Source organism: Etheostoma spectabile, chromosome 18 (assembly GCF_008692095.1).
Source record: "Etheostoma spectabile isolate EspeVRDwgs_2016 chromosome 18, UIUC_Espe_1.0, whole genome shotgun sequence".
Classification (NCBI taxonomy): domain Eukaryota; kingdom Metazoa; phylum Chordata; class Actinopteri; order Perciformes; family Percidae; genus Etheostoma; species Etheostoma spectabile.
This window is the reverse complement of record NC_045750.1, coordinates 13,518,811-13,530,903: the sequence shown is the minus strand read 5'-3', so window position 1 is coordinate 13,530,903 and position 12,093 is coordinate 13,518,811. Positions and strand designations below refer to the sequence as shown.

The window sequence follows — 12,093 nt, the reverse complement described above, 5'->3', positions numbered from 1 at the left end:
CTTCCAACTTGTTTCCCCCTCATGTGCAAGACTAAAATCTGTGCTAATACGAAAGTTTCAAGAACGTGAGCATCATGTGTTGACACACAAACAGGGATCCTATACCCCCCCAAAAAATTTACCACCTGCTTTATGTATTTCTCTTTATCCTGTTTGATTGATCAGGTCATTAACAACACGGCCAAGGTATTTCCTGGCTCACAAACTCTTCAGAGATGCTGCCGATCCAACTGTAATTAGGGAAGCATTTCTGGCTGGTATAAAACTGCATGCTGTGGTTGACCATGAGTGCGTGTTGTGAACCACAGTGGAATTGTTCTGCTCTAAATGGCAATTCAATGTTCTGTTGTAAAGAAACCGTTCACAACATGGATCTATTAACATCGTGCCTGTACCCCCAGAGAAACAAGCCTCTGTAATTATCCAATCCTATCATAAAAACACACATGGACTCTGGTTAAAAAGCGTATGCCATTTCAGATCTATATATTTATTGCATGCTGAGAGCATGATATTTTGTTTGGTATGCAAGCATTCAAGCTCACAAACTCCCCAGATCAAAAACACAGAGACTGATGTGAGCAGGATGTCGTTCACTGGTCCACGTTTTTGACTCGCAGCACCACAGGGACCGAGGTGCACGGGATCATTCCCAGATCCGTGATGACTAAGTCCACGAAATCAGGCGGCGTCACGTCATACACAAGGTTAAGCAGGCCGAGTGAGGGCACATCCTGCCAGTGCTCTAGCTGAGTCTTCCCTTTACGGGTCACAATGAGGTCATCCGGATCATCTGGTGAGGACAGATAAAGATTCATTCTCTAATCTAATGTTTGGAAGAAATCTAATCAATACACAGGCAGCATTTGAAATTTCATATTTATCTTCAACAAATCCAAAGAGCAGTTGACTATTTTTTTTTCCCATACCTAGTTCATTGGACACGAAGGAATCTGTCTGCACCCTCTCACAAAATTTGTAGGTCTCACAACACACCAGTACCGGCACGTTAAAGGCTTTGGCCACCAGAGCTATCTGTGACGTCCCCACGCGAGACATTACGTAACCGTTGGCCAGCAGAGCGTGAGCGCCAAGGAACACCTTCGATACCTATGGAGGCCCGAGTTCAAGGTGTTATTATGACAAACACACAAAAAAAACTGACTCGAGAAATTTAAGGTGCTTTGACTAATCTTTTGGTAAATATCAATGCCTGGCTCTCTCTACTTAGACTCAAATGTACCTCTGGAAGAATGTAGGAGACGGCCGAGATAAGGACGTAGGTACAGCTGATGCCTCTCTGGACAAGGCGTCTCAAGGCCTCCCGGCCCTCCAGCCGAGGCCTGCTGTCCACCACGATCACACGGAACTTTATGTTCTTCTCAAAGGCCTCGCACAGGATGTGGTTGACCAGCGACGAGCTGAGCAGAGAAAGCCAGAAGTAGAGAGATGGTGGTGATGTCAGAGGTGAATGTGGAAGGAAGGTGAGAGTTTCAAGGGCGAGACAAGAAAGGGGGAAGAGAAAGTGTCAGCGTGGTTAAAAAGTAGGATGTGAGGTCTGGATATGTGGGTGTTGCTTTTATTTTGCATGACAAACAATGAAGCAATGCTTGGTAACAGGGAACTGCAGACTCTACAACTGAAACTAAAATACACAGTTATGACATTAAACATTCTTCCTTGCATGTCAGCTTTCAGAGGCTTACCATCCATAAACTAGGATGACATCTCCATTACTGATCTTTTCTATGGAGGACTTGGCAATAGCTTTAGCAGCAAGGATGATCTTCTCATCAATGTAGCACTTGATAGAGCTCAGCAGTTGGCTCTTTGCCTAAACAGGGAAAGAGAGACTGTGTGAGGGGGGGAGATGGCAACTATAAATCAGAAATATTAAGTCTTTTGTATCTATGGAATACGGTCGCTGCAACATGTTAACTCTATGATCTCTGGCTGAATTGTGAGAAAAACAAGCGTGAGAATGACCTCTTCTTCTTTGCATTGACAGGGAATATTGGAGATCTCTTTCTTGATGTATTTGATTGCATTACCCATGCTGGCTGACAGAGGGCGACACTGATTCAAAAAACTGCAAGAAAAATACGTCAAATGAGTAATTTTATTATAACCTGTAACAATTAATTCATGAAGTGACACATAAGAACAGTTAGTAGTAAAACATTTGCCGATTAGGACTAAGTCATGAAACATGACTAAATTAACTAAACAATTAATTTTTTGTACCTGATATAAGGTTTCAGCTTGTTGACCAAGTCTCTAGATAGCTCCTCATTTGGAGGCGTAGTATAGTCCCTTATTACCTAAAGCGGGAAGAACAACATTGCTTTTAGTTTGTTTACTTTAAATCTGTTCACAATAAAAAATGGATGTCAACCTAACATTAGAGAATGCAATTTCTGAAGATACTGCAGCTGGCTGCTGAAAATGGGACGCTGAGCTGCATTGTTGGATGGACAGCCAGGAGCTAAACTTTGCATTGCTTGAAGCTGGATTGTATTGTTGTCTTAACTTTGTATGAAGGAGGAATTGAAGGAACCAGTAACTGTAACATTGCAACAATATTGAAGACTGAGGAGTGTTTCTCCATCTTGCATTTTCATTGTACGCAATTACAAACACAACCAAACAAAGGAAACCTTGCTTTTTTGGTCCAAACACAGGAGACGAAGGACAATGGGACGGTAAAGCCTAAACAGTGTGTGCTCTGTACCTGTCTGAAGGCATGCAGCAGGGCGACAGAGCGAGCATTGGATCCTGCCACGATGCCCTGTGAATACTGGAGACCCAGGCGAACTATAGCAGGATGAATCACCGTGGAGGGAATGCTGTAACAGACAAAAACAGTCTGATGTAAAGTCATTTTAAGAGATTAAGACAAATAATGGGCACTACATAAATCTAACTCTTCTCAGACAACTTACTGTACTATATGGTATATTGTCAGTTTACCTGAGTTGCTGTGTTAGAGGGGCTTTGCGACTGTACTGGTGGAGATGAGAAAACAGGCTGACTTTGTAGCCGTAGTCTGACCGGAGTGGGATCTGAAATTAAGCAGATTAGAGCCCACTGCCATCAATTCCCAAAAATTCTGAAGGTAAAACTGACATTGTGAGGTTAGTTACATTAACAGCACAGCCTAGGCAAAATTCCTAAGTAAATGGACCACAGCAATACATATAGGTTGCTATAGGGCCAAATTAATTTATTACCGATTAAAGGCTACTCTCAAATATTTATCTTTGGCAACACAGAAAACTTCATTTTTGTTATGTATAAATTTAGTTGTAAATACTCTCCAAACACAAAGATGGAGTGCAAACATAAACCCGCACAGCAAACAGCTCAGTGTTGTGGCCAAACATACAAAAAACACAACATTGAACATGTTACCACCTAAAACGAACAAATCCCACCGAGACACCACCTCTGTCTCAATGGACCAAATAATACTTTTGCACCCTTAACTTTTCAGTTCCATCATGGTGCTCAGTACAATAACGATTACAGGTTAGCAAACAAAACTAGACAAATGTCAACGGCACACATTTAGACATTTAGGGAAGTCAGACCTTTACATTTGTAGCAGCATTGCACCCTGGTGTCTGAAAGAAATGTTAGGCATGATCACATGCAGTTATGACTCATGGTTATGTGAGGTTGCAGCCACGGTGCAAGAACTATCATTAAAGAATGAGTAATGACAAGTTATAAATGAACTTAGGAATTACTTTCATTTTACTGAAAGTGACCAAATATTACTGGAAATGACACATCCCCTTGATCACGTTCATTAGGCACCTGCAGCAGACATACTATATTTCTGTCTTACATGTTTTATGTGACAACCCTTTTTCTTCCAGAGTTCTTCTGAAATGTCTAGATTGTGATGTATTGAAAGCAGGACCACTGAAAAGGTGGAACAGTTTAGCTTATATATAATTTTTTGAAACACTGTATAGTATGCTATTTGCTACAGGTGTCTTATTAAAACCGCCAGGATCCAGGCAATTCCTGATTGGTATTTGTTATTACCAATAAGATTGATGGGAGTCAACATCTCATTTCAAGATGTTTACAAAAGAATTTATACTTATTGCGCTCAAGATTTAAACAAAAAATGCCAACCCATAGGATGCTCACAAAATGTATGACTGGCAGTGTAAGCTCATTATGACAAAGCAAGCTGTCCTAAATCAGACAAAGCGTGCTTTTATGATTGAAGGTTTTTAGAGATGACACAAAAAGTAGCTAACCTGTTGTCTTTCCAATTTCTTTGCCAGTTTCTTTAAAACGCCCGGGTTGTCCACTTGGACATGTTCTGGGAGCCTCTTCACCACTGGAAACACAGAAAAAGTGTGACTTTCTCCACAGTATATGAAGTAGAATTTCAGAGTGTCACTACTTACGCAGACCTCCTAGCTACAACAGTACCTGGCTGCAGCTCACTAGGCGGTGCTTTAGGTTTGCTTGTTGAAGCCTGTTTGGAGGCCCTCTCTGCCTCTTGCCGAGCTCGCCTCTCTGCTTTCAATTCTGCTTTACTCTTAGCTGGCTTGTCTGCCAGGGCGGGAGTTTCTGAGACAGGCACAGGAACTGGTGCAGGAGCAGGCACTGCTGAAGGAGCTGCGGGACACACAGCGAGGTCAGGGTACAGGTGAATCATTGCATCGCAAAAAGAACATGTCATTCACAAATATCACAGATGTAATCCACTCTCAGATGCTAGCAATTGATGCTCACTGCACAACAATGTGCTGTGACAAATTAATACAACTAGGATTATGTGACACAGTCATTGGTGGTGTTCATATAGTATGCACCTTTCTGTGTTGAGGGTTGTGTTGGAGGCTGGGAAGCTGGGGCAGCTGCACTGACAGGCTTCTCCTCTCTGTTCCTCTTCTTTTCACTTTCCTGTGAAGCCTTCTCATCTTTTTTCTCTTTGTTTTTCTTCTGCTGTTTCTTCTCTTTCCTCAGCCGTTGCTTCTCCTCTTTGGTCAGCTCTTTGCCTTCAGTCTGTTTAGCAAACATGTCAAGCATGGGGTTGAAAATAAATATGTAGCCTTATGAAGACCGTGGAAAACATGAAAGTAACGTTAGCTACATACTGCTAACCTTTGCTCGATGACCGTCATCTTTAGAACCAGGTTCATCTGTAAAACAACCAATGGATGAGTATATGATTATGAACAGTTTGTTGCATAGTGTTGTTTTTATGGCAACGCGCAGTAATGACAGGACCGGTCTTTATTTCCCACCAGTCCTTCGGTGACACAGTTAGCTGACTGTATGACACTGAACTTGCTAGGTTTGCATCACGCTATAACGACACCAGTCACAATACAGGCTGGCTAACGTTGCCATCATCTCCACAGCCCAGTGAAACTTAAAAAAGGCATTTTTAGTTCTGTTCTTTATAAAACTACTTGAAAAGATGATGCAATAGCATCACGACGTCTGCCGTTAAACTACAAACAACGTACTGTCTGGCGCTCCGTTGACATGCTGGCAATGCTAACGTTAGCAGCACAAGAAAAGGAGACCCCCCCCCCCCAACACACACACACACACACGCACACGGAATATAAACGGAAGATATTTTCGCGGTGCGACCAGAAGTCGCAGACCACCAAGTTATCATAATACCAAGAAACAGTTGTACAGTCCAGCTGTTACACACTCCCGAACTCACCTGTCACTCCACTGTCAGCCATGTTTACGATGCTGCTTAACTTCCTCTGCTGCTGCAGAAAACTACAACTCAGGAAAACGTGTATCGCCCTCTAGTGGCGACATACGTTTTCTTACGAATGCTACATAAACGCTGCTATCGCCTCTATCCGAGGGGATGTGATTAACCCTCATGTGGTTCTCGGGCCAAACTGACCCGTTTTCCTATGTCATTGTTCTTTTCAACTACCCAAAATAACATGATTGATTCCACACAAAGCTCTTTGGCAATTACAAATCTCTACTTTCATTAATTTTGGTGTGTCTTATTCAATTTTATAGCATTTGAAAAAAACTTGAAGTGGTTTTCAAATAGTATTGAGTAGGAAAGTTATTTTATAAAGACATATTCCAGTCTGTGATTATCCATCAACATACATTCCTTTGATTTTAGTCTAAATTATTCCTAATTTCTGCTTTTCTAACCCAAACATTAAGTAGGCCTATAATTTCCTATAAATGAGGTTTATTGACCATAAATTCTAAAATTAACTGTCAAACTAAAGTTACGTAGTGTCATACGTCCTAAAAAGTGACAAACATTGAAAAAAGTGTTGAAAAATGGGACAAAAATGTAAGAAAAAGTTAAAAACATTGACAAAAAGCGTCAATAAAAGTGTTGTACATGCTTGTTAGTTGTAAGCTTTTGTTGTATATTTGCCTACAGACTGAAGTCATACTGTAGATCTCAGAGTGGGGTCCATTTTGAAAGTTAGGCTTCTTTACCATAACATACAAAAATGCAGTTTATTACACCAAACAAAACGACTAACACACCAAAGCTATTTTAAAGACTCTCTTCTTTTCATTGCCATTTTCGGGATTTGCTGACTTCTTGTGTAGGGGTTTCGTGAATCTTTAAAGGACACACAGATGGGTGATGGAAATGGGTATCAAACCTGGGACTTTCCTAAAACAGGATCTTTTCTTCAGAGACCTCCAGTCTGTCTTGTCAGCCTTGGCTACATTTTCACCGAAAACACCAAACATCACTGAACATCATCAGTATTATTGTTAGAAGCACAGATTCTGTCATGGTTCTGAATCCTCTGGTATAGACACAGGGTGCACTGTCAGGCTCGACTGATATGTCAAGGTTACTCAAGGTTTTGAAACAAGCAATTAATCAAACAAATAAGGAAAAGAGGATGTCACATCTTGTGTATGAAATCCAAGACTTTGAGTGTTATCAATGCACACACTGTATGGTGATAATGTTTGTAATAATTGTAGTGTCTGTAGTTTTTGTCCGATTTCCTGAATGACTTCCTCTATCACACCTAATATAATGAGATGCCGCTGTGTATCTGAAAATGGCTTTATATATTATAGATGGTTAGCCACACTTCACAAAAAAATAAACATTTCATATTAAGCTATTTCATTGACAGGTCACTTAATTTACATTTTTTCCTGCTGCCTTTTTGACAAAGACATTTGACAACGACTGCAGTTTCACACAGCATAATCCTATGAATGGAAAACAGCGTTAACAAAAGTCATCATAACCATATTATTACGTATCATTATTATTTTACAGTCACCAAGTCTCACTGTGTCTCATTTCCCTTCCTGGTCAAGGTATTTTAAATGTACTGCACATTTGAAATACCAATTAATGAGCCTTTGGTAGTGCAATGCAAAATGTTATGATCAGACTTTAACTGTACTGACTTCTTATTATACTTTAATCAGAGTAATGCTTGGGCAAAGGTTCATTATTTTCTACTACTCTATTATTTATCAAACACAACGATAACCCTACATACACAGTTTTAAATGGTATTGTATAAGGAAATTCGACTCTATGCATATTTCATGACATTAACAATCACATTTTTTTAGAAGAAGACATTTAGAAGAAATTTTAATTTACCACTGTATGTTCAGCAATCTTTTATTTGCTTTTTCAAACATCCATTGTCAAACAGGAAACAACCAACACCAGACTACCGAAGAACACAAATAATCTATCAATAACAGATCCCCAATGTATGCAGCGAACACCACAACGCCACTGTGTCTTTGATTCCACGCTGACTGAATTCACGACGCAGTAGCTGGTTGAAGGGGACCAAACCTCACAGAAACACCTGACTTGGTTCCGTTTGACCAGCCACAGCAAGGCGTGTTGCTTCAGCTGCAAGAGGCGGCTGAGCGAGGGGGAGCAAGAAGTGGACATGCTGTGAGGAGGGGTGAGAGACGGAAGGTTATAGGGGTAGAGGACATAGAAAAAGAAGGACATGAGAGAGGAGAAAGAGAGGAAATAGTAGGGGGAAATCTTCTTCGAGGGGTCAGGCCACCATGTCCTCTTCAGCCTTACCTGATGAAACAGAGAGAAAAAAAAACAATGTTATCACTGAGTCCTTACAGACATACCCTGCATAGTTACAACACAGAAACAAGTGTCTCCATGCAGATAGTCAGATAGTTCCTATTTAAAGGGTTTGGGAACCCTGACAGCATGTGACATTGCCCTATTTTCTTTCCAAATCCAGCTTACAGGAGCAAACCCTTACTCTCAGTGACAGCTACACATCTCTGCCCTCCCTCCCCTCTTCCTTTTTTGAGAGCAGTTGCTATAATGGGTGACAGCTGTGGTCTGTCAATCCTCCTTGACTGTCAGCAGTTGGGGCAGGGCAGGAATTTTGTCAAGAAGTCCCTGAGTAATACTAACTGTGCATGTGCCTGAGCTGAAGGAGAGGGAACAGGCCTTTCACCTGTTGCCCTCTCTCTCTCGCTCACACACACACACACACACACACACATGAACACTGATATCCCCCTCCCATCTCAAGAAACAGACAAAGGCACTCTCAGACAATCGTGCAGAATGAAGCAACATCTTCCATAACTGTCATTCACTTTTTAAAAATACACATTAAATCAAAAATCAAATCAGTGTGTCTCTACTTCCCAGTGAGGTTGGCGCTCAAGTCCCCTTGAAACCACACACTTCCTTACATTCCATAAGTGATGTATTAATATGGGGATATAAGGAAGCATGTCCTCACAAGGGGAAACAACTGGAGTCACCTCTCCTCGGACACAAAGCACCCTTTCACAGTTGCAGAGTAGCAGGAACAACCGGCTTAACAACGGTTAACTGTGACAGCGCGAGCGAGGAAGGATAGGGTTAAAGAAACACGTGATGATGGCTTCGATCATCTGCGCCACAGACTTGTCAGATATTCAAACTTTAGTTTGACCATAGTTTAAAGTTAATTGCTTTAAAGTGTGGCTTATTTAAGGTTAATTTCCTAATTTATTTCCTACTGTTATCTTCTAATACGAGGACTCTCTGATACCAAATTGTCCCTGAAAATATATTTAAAATTAATACCGCTAAATGATAGCCCATGCAGTTTTTTGATGGGTAATGCTATTGTGATGCTGAACTCTCTTGTGTTTAAATAACTCTGAAATGGCGAGGCAAAATCTGACTTCCAGGAGACAAGGGTCACAATCTCTGATATTTCCTAAATATTATGCCATGACAATTCCAAGTCAACAACTGTGATAATGTAATTTCCTAAGAACAGAAATAAGAAATCAATGTTAAAATGGCTCATATTTAAAATGCATTAAAAATATTTTTTTACTCACCTATATTGAATCCTGTTGCTTCTCCTATGTGGTTTTCTTGTGGTGAGCAGCTGGAGTTGAGCTTGAGGCCACATTGGGTTCCTGCACTGTCTTGTGGTGACTTCCTTGATCAACCTAACCACTGCTATGTCAACCAGCTCCGAACCAAATTGCCATTAGAAAGACTGGCCCTTTTTCTCTGATTAGACTGTAATGAGAATTCCCTGATTCCTTCCTGTGTCACACCTCAGCTTCCCCTCACCTGACAGAGGTGTCAGGCTCTGCCACGGTGTGTTGTATCTATCGTAAAACGTACGGAAATCATCTAACAACTGGCTTGACACATGCTTGTTTTACACGGTGCTGCAAATCAAGGAAACTAGAATGACTGAAAAGTCTGCAACAGAAAACCTTGTCAATGCACTGTCTAGTTGCTGATGTCAAATATCAACCTTTTACATTAACCAACAACAAAAAAACTACAAAAATAGTTGTTGGTCAGAAAGCAGAGATTGAAATGGGAACACTGTGACCAGAAAAGGCTAAACTCTCAGACCAACCTTACACCTTGTCCCTGAAGCTGCTCTATCCACACTTCAAAGCCAAAAACTCATCTCAACTATCCCTCCCCGAGAACCATTCCACAACTTCATCCTGCCCCTCTGCTCTCTTCACCTCAGCTATCCTGCGATCAACCATCCTCTTCCATATCTGGCCCGCTGGATTGTGCCCACAACAGGCCTTGCAGATCGGCCTTTTCTATCCCGCCAGGAGCACCCCCCTCCAAAGCGGCCTCCCACCTGTTGGTGTCCTTTAGAAGCCCGGGCCTCTCCTGTGCCTCCTGTCCGGCCCAATCAGGGCCCTGACAGGGGGGAGCCAGCCTGTGAAATCACACCTCTCAGCTGTTCGCACTGGGCTCGAGATACCCTACACCCCTGCCGTTTCTCTGTTCAGCCCCCACCCCACCCTGCCCCTATTTTACACTGAATGTCAATGGTTCCTTTTTGGAGGAAAAAAAGAAAAAGGGAGTAAGATAGAGATAGAGAGAAACAAGGAAGCAACTGCACGATGGGCGTGTTTTATTGGGTTTGGGGGGTACAGGCCGAACAGCAGTCACAGAAGGCCACGAGTCACAGCTGAAGCCAAGGTTGAGTTTCATCCCGGTTTGTTTTCGGCGCTTCTCTCTAGTTTCATTGTATCATTTGAAGTATAGGAAAAAAGGAATGTTGACAAAGCATTCACAACTTTTACTTGATGACATGAGGTTGTGCAGATGATGACCTATGTAAGGCAGCAACAAGACAAATCAATCTGCTTAAGATTCAACCAAATTTGGCTAATGATTTGAGAAACTGTAACGTAAACCTTTGTTAATGAAGCACAGGCAATGATATGTGAGGAGTGTGAATAAGTTATACGGGTGCTCTTGTGGCACCATAAACACAAGCAATAAATTCTCCGGTGGCCACAAGGTGACCATCCTGCAGCCATGACACTTACAAAGCAATACTGAATGTGATATAAGTTGCATTTTTGCAAAGTGAAATCTCCCCACTGGGAATCGATAAACAGTATAAATTGTAAATTATCATAATTATTTGTGGGGATGGAAAAATCTCAGAAATTGTTAATAAAAAACAGTAAGTTGCCAAATGAAGATCAACAAGTTCTCATCAGCCATCATGTACAAGTATCAGGTTTTTTTCATCATACTTGCTAATTATCTTCTAGGTGATCATATAGAATTGGTAGATCCTTATATGACTGTTTCAAAGCATCTGTGTGAGCATACAGTGATTACCAACACTGTAGAGGCAAACAGGCAGGGCTCAGGGGTTCATTTTCCTCTGCTGCAAGCACAAGCCGCTCCACTAAGGTCAACACCTGTGTTCTAAAATCAGCGCTGGGGTTGGGTGTGATAGGAACCCGGGCCTCATTCACAGAAAGCTCGAGCTCAGAGAGGGGGGCTTATATTGAAACTAAAACCTCTCGCTATTTTCGAGGCACTCGCCATCCACAAATAGCCACCACATCACATCTTTGTAGCTCCCGTTTTTCTCCGCCACAGGATGTTGTCTAAATTCGACAGTTGTTCAATATTTCCCATGGCTCAAAGCCAGGGTGTATCACAAATGCAACATTTCCACAAATGTCAGCTATGCGCCAAGGCTTTGCCAGATATATCTGGAGTGTTGGGACTATCACATGACTTTCGGTGTCGAGTGGATCCTCGGTCGCTCACACCGGACACAATGGTTAAGACACAAATCATAATCCTGCTGTTCCTCTTAACGGGACAGCTGATCACTGTCACATAACTGGCCGACAAATAGGGCAGCCAAAGTCTCTCATCTAATCATCTGCTTCTCTTTCATCAGGTGTCATGCAAAAGATCTCATCTTACTCTGTGATTTTTTTTCATCTGTCAACCCCTCTTCTGTTTATTCTATTTGAGTTCAAATCATCAGTCTGCTGGTCCATTTATAGATCAAATGAAAATGATCATTTAATGTACAAATGTGATTCAACTTTAAGATTTCACTACTTTAAAACGTTCATAGTTCATTTAAAAGAACAATTAAGCCAAATTTGGAAGCAGACAGCACAGGGGCTTAGCAGTTGTGTTGCATGTTATCGACAAATTGGGTCAGTGAGGTTATTTTTAACCCGTGTTCACATACTGGGGCCCCCGTTTGCTAATCACTTTTTTCCCCTCTGTCATACCCATCTACCCAGTTGCCAATGTCCCACTGGTATTGGGGG

General features: G+C 41.7%; 1 protein-coding gene and 1 long non-coding RNA gene across 5 annotated transcripts; both read right to left on the bottom strand.

Annotated features, from left to right (window-relative positions):
* Window positions 1–457: 457 nt before the first annotated feature.
* Window positions 458–5,891, bottom strand: eif2b4 (eukaryotic translation initiation factor 2B, subunit 4 delta). 4 transcript variants are annotated; one of them, XM_032543744.1, is made up of 14 exons: window positions 5,708–5,891; window positions 5,131–5,168; window positions 4,839–5,031; window positions 4,453–4,641; window positions 4,275–4,357; window positions 3,591–3,623; window positions 2,971–3,062; window positions 2,732–2,846; window positions 2,245–2,321; window positions 1,987–2,089; window positions 1,707–1,834; window positions 1,244–1,421; window positions 930–1,110; window positions 458–793 (listed from the first exon to the last, which is right to left on the bottom strand). In XM_032543744.1, exons 1-14 carry the CDS (start codon window positions 5,727–5,729, stop codon window positions 594–596), a joined length of 1,632 nt encoding a protein of 543 aa, XP_032399635.1. In that variant the 5' UTR covers window positions 5,730–5,891; the 3' UTR covers window positions 458–593. The 4 variants fall into 4 exon arrangements, with proteins under 4 accessions (XP_032399635.1, XP_032399636.1, XP_032399637.1 ...); XM_032543745.1 differs by having other exon boundaries at window positions 4,453–4,632; XM_032543746.1 differs by having other exon boundaries at window positions 4,453–4,629.
* A 1,735-nt stretch (window positions 5,892–7,626) lies between these two features.
* Window positions 7,627–10,245, bottom strand: LOC116706762 (uncharacterized). The gene is made up of 2 exons (XR_004336310.1): window positions 9,352–10,245; window positions 7,627–8,068 (listed from the first exon to the last, which is right to left on the bottom strand). It is a non-coding gene; the product is annotated as an uncharacterized LOC116706762 (long non-coding RNA).
* Window positions 10,246–12,093: the final 1,848 nt, after the last annotated feature.